Raw genomic sequence first — 18,817 nt, forward strand, 5'->3', positions numbered from 1 at the left:
ACCCAAGTACCTGATGTCCAGGGATTTCCACCAAGAAAGTCCCTCTTATCTGCTAATAGATCTTCATAATCCCTCAGACATGCGTGTACTGTATGCTGGTGAGTTTTAATGAATGATAAAGTGTGAAAATTTGTCTGCTAAAAAGAAACACAAAGCTCATTATACAACATCTTGCAAAAGGATTCTCATCCCTCAAACATTTCCCCTCTGTGTTACTTTACAACCTTCAAATGATTCTAGTGGGATTTTGTAGGAGAAACCAATAAAAATAGTGCATAATTGCAACGTGAAAAGAAAATGCGAGATGTTTACAAAATATCTGAAAATACACGTACGCTAAAATATATGGCATGCATTTTTTTTCCAGCCCAATCAAGAACTTGTTTTTTTGGCATTGCTTTGCATATCTACAGAACTTTTATGGGCTTCAGAACTCACATTCGTGCCACTTTTACCACTTATCATTTCCATTCCATTTGGTCCTTCACATGAAAATCTAATAACAATCAAGATTATAGCACAACCAAATGTGAAGCGACTACTTTCGCAGGTCTTTGTACGAGCTCAAAGGCAATTGCAGGGGTAATTTACATGCCAAATTTATTATATCGTCAAGCTGGTGAAGAGAAGTGAAAAGATAACACTTAAAGTTTCAAGACACTTAGACACAGAGTATACAGTAAGATTCAAATGTGTCATGTTTAAATAACCAGCCCCAGATTTAAGTTATTCTTTGGATAGCTGTGAAAAAAATTCAAATACTGTCAATCAATTGCTCTGGATGAGTAAAGTGGAAGAAGTGAGGAAGAGCACGCTCCAGGGGGATTCGGAGGGAGGGAACATAAAAAAAAAAAAGATTGCAGAGAAAAGAGACCGCAGAGAACCAGCTGTGGCGATCAGCAGTGTGACCATAGCCATAAAATTAGATTAACTGAATTAGAGGGATTAGGCTGAATGCAGCTAGAGTTGGAGTTGGTGCCTGTAAGAGAGGGGTGAGGGGACAATATATGAGAGCAAATGAGAGGAAGAAGGTAAAGGGAGAGAAGGAAAAGGAAACTTTCTTTGGGAGTGGAGCAGAAAAGTCATATTGCAGCAGAGAGAGGGGCAGAGGGAGGAGACAGCTCAGCAGATTTAGCTATCTGGGGTAATTTTTAGGGACTGACACTAAAGCGAGCAGTTGACGCTATCTCAGTTAGTGAACACTCCCACTTGGGTTCCTGAGCTCCATATAACTCAGCTTAAGCTGCAGCGCCCCTCAGTGGTGGACTCCAGGAACTTCTCAACATCGCTGGTCAAGAAAAAAAACAAAAAAAAAACATAAGTAGCTACGACCAAACGGATGGTATTTTCTGGAAATCCTTGAAACTATATATGCGACATTAAATATGCAACAACACATTGTAATCTCCTTAATCTAAGGGAATTTGTGAAGAATTAGACGTGTGTGGCTGAGACTCTCTCTCCTCTGTACAGGAGGGAGAGCAAGAGATCTAAGCAGAGGAGATGGAGATGGAGCCTTAACCAATCGGATTAATTCATGCTAATTGCTGCCCTCTGGTGTTGGTGCCATGCTTGTTGTTACTTTGCTGATGCACAAGGTTTTTTAGGCCCGAGCAGCTAAGCGCTGCGAAGGCCTATTGTAATCGTGCTGTAATTTTTTTTCTTTTTTCTTTCTCACGCCTTTTTCCAGAAGATAAATCTCTCAAGTCCAAAGAGAAACAGATACAAACTCATGCTGCTTGCAGATCCAGACTGCAGCAACCTCCACCTGAGACAAAGCACAGTGAAAATAACTAATCATGTCTTACTGACCCCCACAAACTCCCACCACCCATGGTCCTCTACTGGAATATGGAAACATACTAAGCAGGCTGCAGTGATGGATCACAGACAAACAGGAAGTGACGGGTTTTGTTATGAACTCTCCTTCCTGCATATTCTAGTGTAATTTAGAGGCTCTGCACAGCGTGCACTGCAAACCTGAAGGGCGTTGTCTGCATACTGATATCCTGCTCACAGGACCGGAGGAAACAAAGGTATTAAAGGCTCTTCTAAAGAAATGTCTTCAAAAGACAAATGCACTCAAGGACTGAGGCTGAGTCGAAGTGACGCAAAAACTCACTGACTATATAGCAGCATCTGAGGGAAACCTTATGTTTGCCATCCATTACCTGAAACCATCAATGCACAATTTTGTTTCTGTTTCTTAGTGCAAAAGCCATTTGTACAAAAATGTTTTATTATTTAAAGCAAATTTCTGGACGTCTACGTAACTGTATTTTTGTGGTTAACTAAATGATCCCTAATGGTGTGTGAGAAACCAACACCTGGAGCAAGTTCCCTTGTGTGCATGTGTATTCATGTTGTTTATATGGCAAAGCTTCAACAGGACTAACTCACACTATCGTCCATCTGGCAGCATGGGATCAGTGAGTGAGTGTTTCCAGAGGAGTTAAAGATTGTATGTCAAAGCTGGTTTGAAGCCAGTTTGTTCCCCGAGTCAAGTCAATACCCACAAGGTTGGACTCTAGATTTAATGATATAGACGCATTGGAACGATGTCGTATTGGTACATGCAGGTGAATCTCAATATATGAAAATATCATTAGAAAGTTTACTTACATCGGTTCAGATCTGAACTATGTCACTCTGTGTGTCCCTACATTATCAGTTTTCAATTTTTGAATTATTGAAATCAATTCATTTTTCAATGATTTATTGAGCTGTGCGTGCACGATATCGTTTACCGAGGAAATTGTAATTTATGACATATTTCTATGTGTTATTTTAGCCGTTAGTATCCCTCAGGGTTTGGTCCATGTATAGAAACAATATGTCAGCATCTGTAAAGTGAATTTAAATCGCATTAAAACTCAACAGAGAACTGGGTCACTGCTCTTCTTTTGCACCAGAGACCATTTGTCTTATTATGCTAATTTCCAGCAGGTGCTGAGATGGTTTTGTTTTTAAATCAAAATTTCTCTTTTTGTTTTATTCATGAAGGTCAGAAGGCAGATATGCAAATTAAAGGCGACAGACATAATATGATAAAGACAAATAATTTGACCAAAAGTAAGAGGACCAACATTTGAAAGAATACAGACTGACGCAGCAGATAGTGCGAGGCAACTCTCATCAGCATAATAAATGATGATTCCAGCACACCTGACATTGCACACCACAGGAACTCAAAGGCAGAGGGGAGAATTGGAAGAATGGGCTGCTCAATTTAGAGCAAGCAGCTGTTGTGCACTTCGCCTCACTACACATCTGCCAAGTCACTGTGGGGGAGAACTGAGGTGACCCAAACTGCACCGGTCTCCGTTTCTACCTTAGATCAAAAATAAATTCTGCCTTTTTTTTTTTCCTCCTTCCCTCAGTGGGATTCATTTAGAGATACCAGAATGTACACAATCAAGAAACGGATTTAGAACATATCTAAGGTGAGGTTCAGTAACAAAGATCAAAAGTACTGACTATGTCTATAAGGTGCAACACACTGTCGTTCGTACTGTGTGATTATTCAGATTAGCTCAACAAAGGTAAAAAAGAATTTTTAAGCTAGCACCATTTTCTCAACTGCCTTATGTTTGGTTTCTTATTATTTATTTTTTGTACAGATTTCTCAATTACTTTGGGCTTGAGGGTAGAATAAAACCAAAAAGGGAAGGTAGTAAAAACAACGACACGACTTTTAAATATTAAATGTCACCTTGTAGAATAGATTACTGATGAAAATCCACAGGATTTGGATTAAAGTCGCAGACTGCTTAAATTACACAGATTAAATATAACATTTAGAGCTCATTCCTTTTCCTTTGATCGGGACGGTGTGCAGCACTTGGGTTCGTGGACATTTCTCTCTATCCAAGTTTCTAGAGTAAGTGTGACAATATTCTGTTTTAGTCAACAAAGATTCGCTTTGAGGTAAAAAAAAAAAAAAATCAAGTCTTGACAGATACCTATTTCAAGAAACATCACAGCAGAGATTTGTATGTGATAATGAAAACTAGAAGTGTCGTTGAGTTCATTCGCACTCCTAACCTTTGGGTGTAACCTGTAATTACTTCCGCTGAGCCTTTGGGGATGTTGGCAGATTAAAAACGAGCTAGCCCGAGGGTGGCTGGCTGGCTTCTCGGTAAGGCGGCCGGTAAACCTCTGCTGAGGCTCACACTTCCTGTCTGACAGGAATGCCAATGCATCTCTGAAGGTGACATCTGCTCGCGCAAGCTTTCCAGGTTTTCTGCAAAGATCCTTCAACAAATAAGTTAGGCTCAGTGTACCACTGATGGAAGTATTCTCTTTGTATGTAAATGTGAGTAAAGTATTTTTCTGCCTCTGTGAACCTTTTCAAATTTAGTTTTCTTACACCCACAAATGCCAGCGTGAATGCCTTTATTCAGATGTAGCCAAATTTGGACAGGCACCATAGGAAAAATCTTATTTGCTCACCCACTTTCAATTAGAAAAGAGACACCCACTTTATACAGATTCATATACAAATGAAGCCATACATTTCAAGTGTGTGCCATACACACAAGTGTGTGTTATGACGGTGCTTCGTATCTGCCTCCATTGATTGGAGTAAACACTGAATGCCTTTCTCTTCAAAAACCGATTGGAAAAGTTTTTCCAATCACAGACACATTGATCAAATCACTATAATTTTTTTAAAAAGTTGATATATCAAAGCTTATTTTCCGTCACATTTCCAGGAGTTATATCCTAAACTTAACTTACAAATACATTAATAATAGGTCAGAATAATGTGGACAAAATGTTTGTTGCTCTCTCTGGCTTCTTGTTTTTACTCTACCACTAACCGTAGCAATTACCAGTACGTATGCGTCTCAGTTAAGTTGTTCAGTTGATCCAATATGTCACCAATAAACATTGACGACATGTATTTTATTGATTTAGTTCAGCTTCCGAGACTAAATTACAGTAAAACAAAGTAATCAATGCTAAACAGAAACAGGACACAATTGTTGTTTTCCTAAAGACTAGTGCGCTCCCTCGTGGTAAAAAAAGGTAATGCAATAAAATATATATATAAAAATCAAGCAAAGAATTTAATAGATTTTTATTTATAGTATATTTTTATTTTAGAGTAGTCTTTGCAGTAGTACTCAAATGAACAAGTTTTAACATTTTGACTTGCCATGAGTTTGGGTAAAATAAACATGGACATGGAGCCTTCTTTTTTATGTTCCGGAGACACAAACAACAGAAAGATGAACAACTGCAGACAGTTTTCAGCAGCAGGGAAGGATGACTCAAATTGGTTTGCAGAGTGAGTAATGGCAGCAGAGTCCTGTGCCAGGGTTTTAATGAGGCGCTTGCTTTGCCGCCATCTCCAGCACTAAAATTTATATGTGTATTTCAGCAGCAACTGTTCTAGCTATCCCTGCTTGTCGCATTGATTTGTATCATTAATAAGAACACTAAAATAGGAGGATTAAAGTGTGATTTAAACAGTTTCCCTCCATTAGATGGAAAAACGGAACGTTTCAGATGACTTAATGTTCATCAATGGTGTAATGCTTGCGTGCAAAGTCAGTTTGACTAAATGGTAAAGACAGCCACCCTTTGAAACTGAGAGTGGCTCAGTTTCAAAGGAGAAATTTGCTCAAAAGGAGTGAGCAAACACGCAACACGTCTGTCAAAAAGGACAGACGTCGCTTGAAATCCTCAATACAGTGTAGCAAGAAAATAGTTCAAGTGTGCCACAGTTTGTGTCCAGAATAGAATTGATCAATTCAGGATAAGGATAAATATAAATGGGCTTGATCGAGCCTCATCAGCGCAACAGAGGAGCAGCTAAAAGTTAAGGCAGGTTTAACTAATCCTGCTGAAGAAATCTGGCTGTTTTCATAAGTCAGTGAGGTCGATCACAGAATAACTGATGAAGGAAAAACTGACCTTATGTGTAACACAGCAATTAAACTAAATGAGAATTTTAAGTAAAATATACATTAAAAATGCTTACATAAACAATAATTAACTTAAAACGGCTGCATCAAAAAACAGTCACAAATAAAAATGGATAACTAATTTGAGTTGCATAAATGAAAACTATCTATGAATTTATTGAAATAAATTCATGTAGAGTGCAACAGTGGACATTACATCCAAAAAGTGGATGTAATACTACAATAAAAGGGTAAAATTTGGCCCCCATTAAGAAGGGGCAGTCAGCTGCATTCGAATAAATTTCTTCCCATTTAAAGCCTTACATATCTAAGGACTTCACACTTTTCACTTAATAGTATGTGCTTCACATGCTCTAATAATTCCTATAATCTGCTTAGAAGTAAATATTAAATATGAGTTTTTTAATTTTTTTTTTTTTTTCAGCTCTAGTGGTCTTTCATAGTGAAACGGCAGGAACGTGGGGTGAAAGAGAGGGGGAACATTCAACAGGGCGGGACTTGAACCCGTGATGGCCTCTGTCCACGGGTTGATCATTTACCATAAGGAGACGCCTCAAGTTCTTTGTCATGAACATCTTCCAGATCAGCTTATTCAGTTGTAGGGTAATCTAGAAACAAGAAAACAACTATAACATGAAAACCACATCTGATTTTGTATAAAGATGTTTTTACAGTTTATTTCCTTGCTACTGACTAAACTATGTTCAGAGTACGTCACCATGGTAGCTGATTTACTGATGCGATTGCCTTTGTGAAACCGATTAAAAGGATGGGTTACAACAGATTAGCCCAGAAATCCCAGCTAAATACCTTATCCTGTCTTTGAAACAGACCCCTGACCCGTTTTATTAGTTTGTTTTCAGAAAATATCTTACAGTACAATAAAAGTGTCACCTGACGATTAGCAATATTTTGTTGTTTTTTTTTACCAGCAAAATTAACATCGTTTCTTTCTAAACTGAAATGCATCCAGCAAGTTCATCCACATCTACAGACTCTCTTTATTAAAGGTCTGAAGTTTATATAAATTTAGCCATTTAAACATGAGAATCTCTCAAGATAAAAAAAAAAAAAAAAGATTTAGATAAGTTGTTAAAAACGGTTCAAATTTGCATTTACATGTTTAGCAAAAACAGGGATCCTGTATGTTTTCTACAGTTGACTTAAAATGAGTAAGTCATGTATATATTCACAAGTCTTCTGTTTTCACCCATAAAAATAAAGCTTGATGGAGTTGGAGAAGATGCATCGTTCTTAGTAGGGTTTTCAGAGCTCGTTTTTCTGTACCATTTATTTATTTGGACCAATTGTATTTTTAAAATCCACCACTTGAGGGCAGCATTCACTCCTCAAAAGTCAAGGGGGAAGAATTAGTGGTCATCGCAAACTGACTTAATCTTATATAGATCTGCAGACATTTACAGTTTAGAAAAAGTATAATTAATCTTCAAAGTACAGAAACAAAAGTTAGCATGTTATAATAATTCAAATCATAAGCTTTAAACAAACAACACACTGTCGAAGAAACACCAATGAACAATCATTTTACTGTAATTGTGAGCTTTATTTCACATGTTACAACCGCATAGAGTTGGAGTGGAAATCAGAGAAAAGAACAACAAGTGTTAAAGCTTAAGGTGAAACTGAGCCCATCAAACAAAGAAAGCAAGATAATAAACCCTGAAACACTTAAAGCTGTTGGCACATTGTTTGAAAAAGAGAACAATTTTGTGAATTAACTATCAAAGTACCAGGTGTGCGTTACATTTGTTGGAAGCATAAAACACAAACCTCAAGCTACCTAGAAAAAAAAAGGACTAATAATAGAAATCAATCTTTTTCTTGTCATTAAAAAGCTAAAACATCCAAGTGAGGCAACTAGAGCTCATTATGAACTTAGCAGTGCACTGCAGGATTATTACATCAGTGCTTTGTAACATCATGACTTAGAAAAAAAGCAAAATATAAAAACAATCGTGTACATCCAAACTGTGACCTCAAAATTACAGTCAGCGTGGGAAAGTACAATGAAAAAAAGCAACAAAAAGTATCATATTGCTGCTACTGAAGGAATGTATCCATGATCAGCTGTCATCTCTTAACAATTCCCAAATTAAATAAAGAAAAGCAAAGGAACTCAGTACTTGATGTTGAAAAGTGAACTACAGCAGGGATTAATTGTAATACCCCCCATAAAGGAATAAATTAGATCTACAGACATTGAGATATCAGTATAAGAGGTCGTCTTTCTTTCAGACCGCAGCCTGGTCTAATGTACTGCCTCTTTGTAACATAAATCAATACAATGTGTGTAATCAATATCCTTAGAAACAATGTTAATACTTCTGAAAAAATGTTGCAGGCTTTTTTTTTTTTGTTTCTCCCAAAAATATATATATCCATAAGGTGACAAAGTGTGTTCATCATCTTTCTTCACTCCACTCCAGTTGGCATTGTACGAAAGGAATCACACTGTTTGTACTTCCTGAAGTCAAGGACAAAAGACTCAAGAGTTAAACTGAGAATAAAAATGCAGATTGAAAAAGGGACAGGCTGAAACCGCACTGTCCCAAATTTGGTTCAAAATTTTGCAAGGAAGACTCAACCTTTAGAAACGTAGGTGCAAAATATTTATATTTGATTTAATAGAGACACTCTTTTTCATAAGGAAAACACAGACTACTGATTCATAAATCAGCCTTTAAAACCCAGCAGTGTGCATAAATAACTACTAACAATCAGAAACAATGTATTACTTGTCTGGGAGAAATTAATGATAGTTTTCTAGTTTAACCTTAGCCCACACATTATTATCTCAAAAACACAATGTGTATTCAGGGCCTGTTACTATTAACTGTTGTCATTAAAGTCACATTTTTGGCAAACGGAAGCGTTAAAGGTTCTGCTCAAAGTTGTCCCTTCCTCTCCTGTCTTCAGGGTCTTTCAAAAGAACTCGTACCCCTTAAACGTTTCCACACCATCACAGAGTCACATCACAAACACAAAATGTAATTTATTATAACTGGGACCAACACAGAGTAGTATATAACTATAAAGTGGATGGTGAAGGATACAAGTTGAATGAGATGAGTCATATTAAAGTGGTGTGCATATGTATTCAACCCACTTTTCTAACGACAGTGCAATCAATTGCTGTCAGAAAGCACCTAATTGGTTAACGTGTTAGTTATTCTCCATAGAAATGGGCGTTACTGGACAAACAGCTTTATGAAGACGAACAATAACAACAGACAGAAGAGGTACAAAATATAAGGTTACTTTTCTTAAACACTTTCCCGAACTTTGAACGTCTCATAAAGGACTGTTCAAGTGGAATCTGCTGACAATAGACAAAACAGGTATAAAATAACATAAGGTTAGTTTTATAGACACTATTCTGAACTTTGAACGTCTCGTAAAAAGACTGTTCAAGTGGAATCTGCTGACAAGACAACTATTAGTCGGCCACTCCATGAATCTGGCCTTTAAGGACGAGTGACAAGAAGAAAGTCATAAGAGGATCAAACATGTAGAAGAAGAGACACTGATTAGATATAAAGTACTGCATCTAGTAGAGGACTGATGGTGCAAATCAATACACCATCCCCTTCAATACACCATCTCTAAATGTGGTGGTAGTGTCATGATGTGGCGGATGCTGCAGATAAAGATGGAGCACAATATGGGAAAAACATGGAGGGGAAAAAGGTGATAAAGGCTGCAAGAGATTTGAGACCGACATGGAGAACAGCACATCTAAACATACATGCAGAACAACAGTGAAGAATTGTCCGGTGAAAGTAAAGGCTTAAATCCAAAGCAGACCAGATAGGACCACAAAATGATGAACTACTTTGTGTTGGTTTATCATATGACTCTTATAAATTAGACAGGTTTGTGATTTTGATGTGACAGAACATGAAGCAAACTGCTAAAGAGGGCGCAAATACTTTTGCAAGTCACTGTATGTGCTGCAACTCCGTTATTAGGAATGAACACAGTGAGATAACCCAAAAGAGTAAAATGTTAACATCGTTAAAAAAGATTAATTATATAAAATGTAAAACGAATTAATGCTGGAACCCCTCTCCTGTGCAACGACTGGTCTGGTCTGTGCTCACACCTCCAGTGCAGGTGGTTTTGGCAGTGGTCCTAACATTTGTGCTTCATGGCAAGCTGCAGAAAAATTGGGGGAGGGAATTAAAGAATATTGGTGAAGAAATTCAAGAAAAGGATGCCGGTGTATTAAATCCTACCATTAAAGTTACAGACTCCTCAATAAAGCGGAGTCTGTAACGAATCACAGCAGGAGGAATCAGGCTGCATCGTTGAAGTTATTTCATAAAAATGAAAGCTGCCAGGTAAACTACTCAGGCTTGTTATTTTCAAATTACGCCTTCTGGAAGTTCATCTATCTCATTAATAGCAGTCGTAATTGGCTTTATGGGACTCTCATTAGGGAGGTGATTAGGGTCACCAATCAAATGCTAAGCCACGGGGAGGTGAGATGTGGAAAAACAAAACGAAATACACACACACACACACACACACACCCACACACGCACACACACACACAACCAAAGACAACAGATGGAGCATGATGTTTTGTGATGTGACGAGAACTGAATTCTCCAGATCGATCCAGTGGGGGCAGCAGAGCATCACAGACAAATTAGCACTTTTGATTAAAACTGAGCGGTGTAGTTAAAACCGTCTGCAGCCACAAAGTGAGCTGCAGAAATGAGACTGCAGAAATAGACCAGGAGGGGAAAAAAAACGTCAAGGTGACCTGCTCAGTACTGCAGATGTTTTCTTTTTTTTTCTTTTTGCTGCAATTTCTTAGAAAGCTGAGATTCACAGCATGACCAGGTAACCCTAAAACAACAAAGAAGACTAAAATGCATGTATATGCCAATATTATTAAACATATTATAACAATGATGTTGCTTACTAATAAAATATAACAACAGATATTTAATTATTTGTAGAATTTAGTATTCATTATGCCATGGTGCATTTATTTTCTTCATAGCAATGCCTACTGTGATGTATTTTCAGACCACCCAAGCCAAGAAGGCAAATTTGAATGAAAGATCTAGACAGGTTTCCTTGCTTGAATTTGCATTAATCTCTCATCCGTCAATCAAATGAATACACTTTACAAAAAAAGCTTAAGTAAACTAAATCTGCTTTGCCTGCAAGTCGTAACTTCGCCAGCACATCCGAATGTGTTGAAAATTAGGAAAACTCAAAGGGTTGCACACTGTATCCAGTAAAAACAGCATGTGTTTTAGTAAAAAAGAAAAAAAAAGTGCAAGCCATATAAGCTTTGAGGCAAATTGGATCAAGGGGGATGAGAAATGGCAGCAAATGATTCATTCACTGTGGGGTTTATGTAGTAATTTTCTCTGGAAAAGAAACAAAGCCATAGCATTTCTCTCTGCTTGTCAAACTTTCTGCATCTCATCACTGCAGGGAATCTCATCTGTGAGCAGCAAGAGGGTCAAGCGAGCTTTTGTAATTTACACTCAATCATTGTACCATGCCTTTTACGATGCATAATTTAAAACTGGCCGTAACGGGTGAGTTTATTCTGAAAGTTAACGGCAACCTGTTTTTGTGTGCTCTTTTCAGAGAACACCTGATTTTACATTTAATCTGCAAATCCTAGGTGTGTGATTTACCCAGCACCATATATATATTTTTAAACAGTTCATCTTTTTTTTCCAGTTAAGCAGCAAGTTGGTAATTCTTTATAAGAAATGAAAAAGCAAGAAAATAGTAAAAAGGAACAATATTGTATTAATTGTGCAGCAATCATTGCGGCTAACAGTGGCATCACAGTATTAGCCGTGATGCCACGGAATCCTTCAATATAGGAGAGATATTTTTATTTTAAAGATGACAAACTTGCCATTTTCACATCGAAGGAGGGAACGAGCACCTAGAATTTTCTCAAGCATTAATAAGCGTCTAGTTTGACTCACCTTCTGTGCTGTGACAGCAAACTGTTCAGCACTGTTCATCATGTCTGCAGTCCTCTCCTCTGCCCGACCTAATCGCTCACCGCGCTCATTCAGAGCCTGGCTGGCCTTCTGTACAGCACTGGTCACACTGCCTGCAGCTGAGTGGAGTATACTGTTGCCTGCAGAAAAGGGCAGCAGCAAAGCCGTGAAACAGGGAGACCAACAAGAAGCAGGAAGTGAGGCGAAACAAACAGTGGTGAAAAGAGAAAAGAAGGGGGAGAAGAAACTTTGGTTACTTTGGTAAAGAGACAAAACCTGTGACATTACACGCGGCGCAGTCAGCGCCCCTGACCAATAGTGTTAATGATGCCAGACCAAGTAATCAAAAAACAAAATGGTCTCCAGCCAGTGCAAAGTGGGTGGGTGGGTAATGAGTTTTTCTTCAGAGCTGATTTTATTCACAGTGATATCAGAAAAAGTCAGGAGTCCTGTCATGTGTAAAAATACTCAGAGGACTCTGCAGTTGCCAGGTGTGGCAGAGGTGGGCTGAGTACGCTGTGTGGCGCGGTGTGGAAACAACCATCTCACCTTGAATATGAACGAGACAAACAAGACGACTGCAGATTTCAGGGGAAACGGGACAATCTAAAACACCGTTTCCTTCAATGGAAACAAAACGGGAGGCGGCGGAGAAGTAAAACTATTCTGATGTTCACACAAAAGTGAAGTTGCATAAAATAAGAGACGGAGCAGAATGCTGCAAATGCTGATAGTTCCTTCAGCATTTGCAGCATTTCTTGCTTTTTTGAGAGAGTATCACTTTTTTCTGCCATCACCTCTTGTGATGCTAGCTCTGTGTTCGGGGCTAAAGCCTCTAGAAATGACACTTAATGACAGGAAGAACATAATTGGCATTCTAGAGCACCATCTTTATAATACAGTAATTGTTTACCATCAGGGGCTCCACACTTTGCAAAAGAGACCACTACAGAGGATTATTCTGTTGCACAGCTATCATTGTCTTCAGTGACTCTATGAATTAACTTGGACTAAGTCATTACATTTAATTTACCACTGGGAATCTTTTACTGAAAACAGTTGAAGCTTGTTTCGGTCACTTGTTTCTGGGATCTTCTGCTTTCAGTCCTGATCTGTGTCTTGTTATCATGGGTGAAAATAAACAGCCAGGGCTTCACTTTTGGCCCAGCTCTTTCGTAACAATGGGAATCCAAAGTAGTACCCATTTTACTGCTGACGGGGCTCCTGTCCTCCTATCCATCTCCTGCATCATCCTGCCATCACTCATGAACAGGATATGAACTCCTCCACTTCAGACAGACTGACCAAAAACCCAGAGTGAACAGTCTACCTTAACAACCATGAGGTGACCACCGACTCATCCCGGTCACAGCTTTGGATGTAAAGTTTTCCAGTGTACACTGCAGGCCTTGGCTTGCTGATGCCAACGGTGCCACATAATCTGCAAAAGATGAGGTTCTCCATGACTTTTCTTTGAGAAATAGGATCAGTGACAAGGGGCAGTAAGTCTAGCCTGTACTGTGAACTAGATCAGTAATAACTCAATAATACCAAAGCACCTGCCACAAAACGCATCAGCAGACCCGATCCATAAACTGGACAACAGAACTAATACAATCATCTGCTTCTTTCGACAATTTCTAAGAGTGTAAAAGAAGGGTTTGCCACTTCCTTTATTTCATTTTGAACTTCTTGAGCAAAACATTTATTACTCTATTTTCTAATTTACAGCATGATAAAGGACAGCTGGCCTCCTGGGCTGCCCTGGAAACCCACAGGTGGATATAAAGACAGAACAAAGATCACTTCAGATAACTTCGGCAGCCCTGCGGATGTTTCCTTTGATGAGGGATTAGTCTCTTACTCGATGGGAGTTCTGTTAGATCTGTACCTAAGGACACCTCGTCAGTTCAGAAAAAAACAAAACAAACAAGAAAACATCAGAAACGTTTTTAGGTTGTGACCTACACATACATTTGGTGGCTCACAAGAGGATATGCACATAATGCAGAGGGGAAACTGAGTGCATTTGGAAACTGACAACCTGGATTCTATTATTTCCCACATGAAACTCCAATATAGTAAGTGTATGTCCCTTGACGGGTATGGTGAGTGACAGATAATTGGGTCAGCTCCACTGCACTGGATTATATGACAGCCCAAAAGCAGACGGCGAGGCCACCTGGTAGCTCTTCAGAATTAGTCCCTTTGTTAGAACAAGATCTGCAGACATGGACGGGGGTACATATTTACATTAACGCTCATAGAAAATGAAGAGACAGACACAAGATAATATCCATTGCTCAACTTTGTAAAAGCAAACTTTCATAAAAAGTTGCAGACCTTTTACGCCTTTATCACGGATTTTTCTTAATTCTCTTCCTCCTCGTCATCCAGGGGAGCCCAGGGAGTCGTGCTCCCTTCACCCGCTGTAAAACCCCCGCACTCATCTCCTCGCACTAAAAAGAACATCTTCATTTATTTGTCTGCCTACCATTTTCTGTCCTCTGGAGCTTTCCCTGCTCTATTCACAGAAATCAGTGGCAGGCTGTTGCACCGGCTACCCCCAAGTGTACTGTAGAATGTAATTAGAGAAATGCTGGGTGGGGAGGCTGTGCAACGGTTTCAGAGGAGGGAAGGGAGTTGGAACATTGCAACTCAAAATAGATGTGAAGGAGCAGAGTGTGTTGAGTGGCGCAGTTCCTGTGATTCAAACCGAATGCCGCTATCTCATCCTACAGTGGAATATGACTAGTAATCAATACATTCACATAAAGCAGTAACAGCTGTAGGCTAAAACTCACAACTGTTTTCTTTTAGGCAAATGATTCCCAACCCCCCCCCATCTGGTCAAGTATGTTGAACAAAAAATAAAGTTGTAAAGATTTTGTAAACCAATGTTTCTCAGTCCATTTTGTATCATAATCTAGCATTTTTTGGGCAGCAGAATCTCAACCAACAAAGAAGTTGTTTTCAGGCTTTCAACAAAGAGAAACAAAACCAGGAAGTTGGACAGTGGATTCCAAGACAAGAGTCCGAGCTCCTGTGATACTCAGAAAATGATCTGATGGTTATCAATGGAAACCTCATACCGACAGCTGAGCCACATTTCCTGAGGCGTTTATGAGATTATACTGTTAACTCTAAAAACAAACAATGCTACATAAAAAATAAATAAATAAATAAATAAAAAAATCATGGATACACACTGCAGTGTATTTCATCCTGGAAGTGAATCGGAACATATGAGTAGTGAGATTTTGTACACTCTAAGTAAGATTTTAATTATCTTATAATAGGTATAGAACAGATTATTTAATCTCTAGAACTGAAAGTTAGTGTGCCGTCTTGTTTCATCACAATAACCCACTCTTTAGTTTGGGGTTTAAAAAAAAAAATTAAAAAAAATCACCTCCACATAATCTTTACCCTGAACAAAGAAGATCCTATTTCCTGCTTTGTATGGAATTTTCAAGCTTGGCAAAAAGAAAATATTCATGAAAATATCCAACCAAAAATGCAGTCAAATTTATCTCTATCTTGAATAGCTTTGTAGAGGAGTAAAATGTAGACTATTAAACTAGGAAAACTGCTGTTTTAATCTGCTAAATTGTGTAGAGAATAGAGAGGGAGAGAGAAAAACAGACGTGACAGGAGCCTGTAGGTATTTGCTGCTGCAGTAACCTCCTGCAGTTTAATTAATGCAAATTCTGACAGTACCAACAGCAGCATAATGAACGTATAGGAAAGGTTCAAACATGGAGGGAATCTCTCCAAGCTACACCTCGTTCCACTCCAACTAAATTTGATTCCAATTGTTTTCGTCCATGGTCCTTCTGAAGTCCCTCCCCCCCCCCATCAAAGTAAATTCACTGTCTTTTAGGAGTCCTGTTTAATTCTTGTTTTTAATCAAGCACAAAATATTCCTCTAATCTCAGAACCTGTGTATTTTCTATAGCATTTTCTGCGACACTTCATCCAGACTTTGCATATATGTAAAAATATTTTTTTTCTTGTTTGCTTTTGTTTTATCAAAACAGGTTTATCTTGTAAATGACAAACTGTATAAGCAAAGATTTAAAAAAAAATCCTTAGATTGTCAATGTATTCAAACAATATATTACTAAGATTTTAACATTTTAGGTTGTAACTTGTGTAATCAAGAAGTGGTGTTTGAAGCTATTCTAAGTTTAAAGTAACATTCTGATCACACTTAAATGTCAGATCAAACAAAATGTTAATAACCTACTTCTATTGATAAATGATGATTTGATTTATTGAAGGAAACAATAAATCAAATCAGATATCAGATATCAAACATCGGCCCTTTGTAAAAAAATAAAATAAAAATCCACTAATGATTGAGAAGAGCATGAATAATGTTCAACATGTATAAAATGTAAAACGTTTAATTTATTTTCAACATTGTTTAATCTTTTGAGAGACTTGTGTCTCATTTCCTAGCAGATAAACATAATCTCTTTAAATCTGAACCTTTCGGGGATTTGAATAATCTTCTGCTGAATGATTTAATAACAGGTTAATTAGTTTGTTTAATGATAATGAGCATTGATAAACAGTCTCTACGGTGCGTCTCCAAACAGCAGATTAATGCCACTATCACACAATCATTTCCAAACAGGATGAATGTTTTGATTGTTACAGGCAAAAGGAATGACACAACTTCTGTCATTATTACCCCAAGAAAGCATAAATCATAGTCTGAGACAATCTAAACAGCAGCACAGAAAACAGCATTAGTGAGGATGCAGACTGTAACTGTGCTGTCCTTGGACACCAGATCATGATTTATCTCTGAACAGCCTTTTATTAGCGAGTCTGCACAAAGTCTGACAGTGAGGGGTGAAGGCAGTGAGTTCTTGGCTCCCAACCTTTGATTATCAGCATTTGCATGACTTCTGCAGTGCCACATGCAAAATGAAAGATGTCCTTGTGCTTAAATGAAGCATTGTGAAAAACAAATGGCTGCAACTGAACTAATCTGAGAGAACAAATCACAGTGGCTTTGATTTTTTATTAGACATTTGTGCTTTTTCCCCAGTAAGGTTGTCTTTTTCAGTTAAACAGCTGATTTACAAACATGTCATTAAAACTCCTGTCTCATGTCCTTCTTTTGATAGTAGACATTTAAAAAGGTTAGTCTATCCAAAACGAACAACTGGGATTCTTCTTTTTTCATATCTGTAAAATAATTTATGACACCGGGAAGTCAACGTACTGTTATTAGTAGATACGTATTTTTGTTTTGCAGTGCTTACCTTGTTTTTGAGGAGGACCACGATATGGCACTTTCCTCATTCTGTTGAAATAGACCTTGCAGTGGTAAACGACTGTATCTAAGCCTTCTGCGATGAGAAAACATCAGCCAGAAACAAGTTTGATTTGTTTGTTACTTTTAAATTAGTTCTATTATTATTATCATCATTAAGTTAAGGGTAAATAACTTAGAAGTTTAGTTCTCCATTAATGCCATGCAAGTACATAAAAGTAGTTATATAGTTAAGTAAAACCACTTCAACTGATTTAAAAAGATGTTTGGATGATAAATTGTAAATCTCTAAGCTTCATGTCACATAGCCAGTGTTTTGTAACTTATAACGAAGTCCAAGTTATTTACAATAATCACTGAGGTGAGACCAAAATATGTTTTAATGCATATATAAATAAAGATTCTGCCATCAGCCCAAATATATTTCTACTGTATAAGTAGATTCCACTAGAACAATATTCACCAAATCTGACCATGGCTATTTGTTTGGTCATGAACAGATATTATAGCCTTCATATTCTGTGCTGCATAAATCTGGTATACTCTTTTTCTCGCTGTGTGGCACTACTATAAATCAATTAGATATCTGAGGCTGGCTGCCATTGCTGTGGGACAATAAATATGTCCTTGTTCCCTGCTAGGATATAAAACCTTTAATGACATCTTTATAGGCTGGATAAAATAGACATTCACAGATCAGCAGAAGAAGACAGAGAAACTGGGCACAAAGAGACTTACAACTGTCTCAAACAATGCATTAATATTGACTTTGCTTCTTGCATAACTAGCTAATGGCATCACATTTTGAATAGTGATCTTTTTTTTATAAAGTAGTTTGCAAAAAGAAATTTGAATCTGAATCAAGTTAAACTGTGTAAAATCAATTCTTCTTTCTTAAATAGTGAAGGAATGCTTGTCTTGCATTACTTTCCACTCAATTTAGCTGCATTTAATCATATTCATTTAATCATATTCACGCTATTTCTAAATGCCTGTCCTTCCACGTGTTTCTGCAGATAGAGCCCATCCACAGTTAGGGTCCCACACCTGAGCAGCGTCATGATTTTTGTTTTGCACTGGTGTGAGACTTAAACTGGAGTAGACAGAACTGGCAGCAGTCTGGATTCCCCCCATTCTTCTTGTCATTATTTGAGTGATTTAAAGACATCTCTTCTATCAGTCATGCTGAACAGATCCAGAGAAAGCAAAGCTGCTAATCTTTGACAGATTAGCAGTCAAAGATTGGATTTACTGTTTGACGTCTACCAAGAAGCAAGCTTGGTGCACAGATTATTATTATTATTTTTAAAAAAGACAAATGTAAATAATATTTCGAAAATTATCATTTTCAAATGTACTGGTTGTAGAGCAACTTTGCTCAACATGTTTCATTGAAAAGCATTAAACAGTTTTTGCTCTTTGGGAAACTGCTACTTCCCCACCTACGCACACGGGTTTCACACTATGAACTAAAGTCATCTGAAAAATGTTAAATATGGACATGGTCATGAATGTAGGAGGGAAGTCAAAGCAATGTAGAGGAAGGTTGGGAAGATACGGCAGCTTTATCATCAATGGATAGATAGTCA

The 18,817-nt window shown here is 37.9% G+C and overlaps 1 protein-coding gene across 3 annotated transcripts in view; it reads right to left on the reverse strand.

Moving 5' to 3' along the window:
- Positions 1–7,476: 7,476 nt before the first annotated feature.
- stxbp6 (syntaxin binding protein 6 (amisyn)) overlaps positions 7,477–18,817 on the reverse strand; it is a 51,993-nt gene continuing 40,652 nt past the window's right edge. For 2 of the 3 annotated variants that reach the window (XM_007576279.2, XM_016662887.1), the window contains 3 exons: positions 17,218–17,304; positions 11,921–12,078; positions 7,477–10,109 (listed from right to left, as the gene is read on the reverse strand). In XM_007576279.2, coding sequence (XP_007576341.1) covers positions 10,086–10,109; positions 11,921–12,078; positions 17,218–17,304 — 269 coding nt within the window. In that variant the 3' untranslated portion in view covers positions 7,477–10,085. The remainder of the gene's footprint in view (positions 10,110–11,920; positions 12,079–17,217; positions 17,305–18,817) is intronic. The other variant, XM_007576289.2, reaches the window with a different exon arrangement.

The sequence above is a fragment of the Poecilia formosa genome, unplaced genomic scaffold, assembly GCF_000485575.1.
Source record: "Poecilia formosa unplaced genomic scaffold, Poecilia_formosa-5.1.2 Scaffold8, whole genome shotgun sequence".
Classification (NCBI taxonomy): domain Eukaryota; kingdom Metazoa; phylum Chordata; class Actinopteri; order Cyprinodontiformes; family Poeciliidae; genus Poecilia; species Poecilia formosa.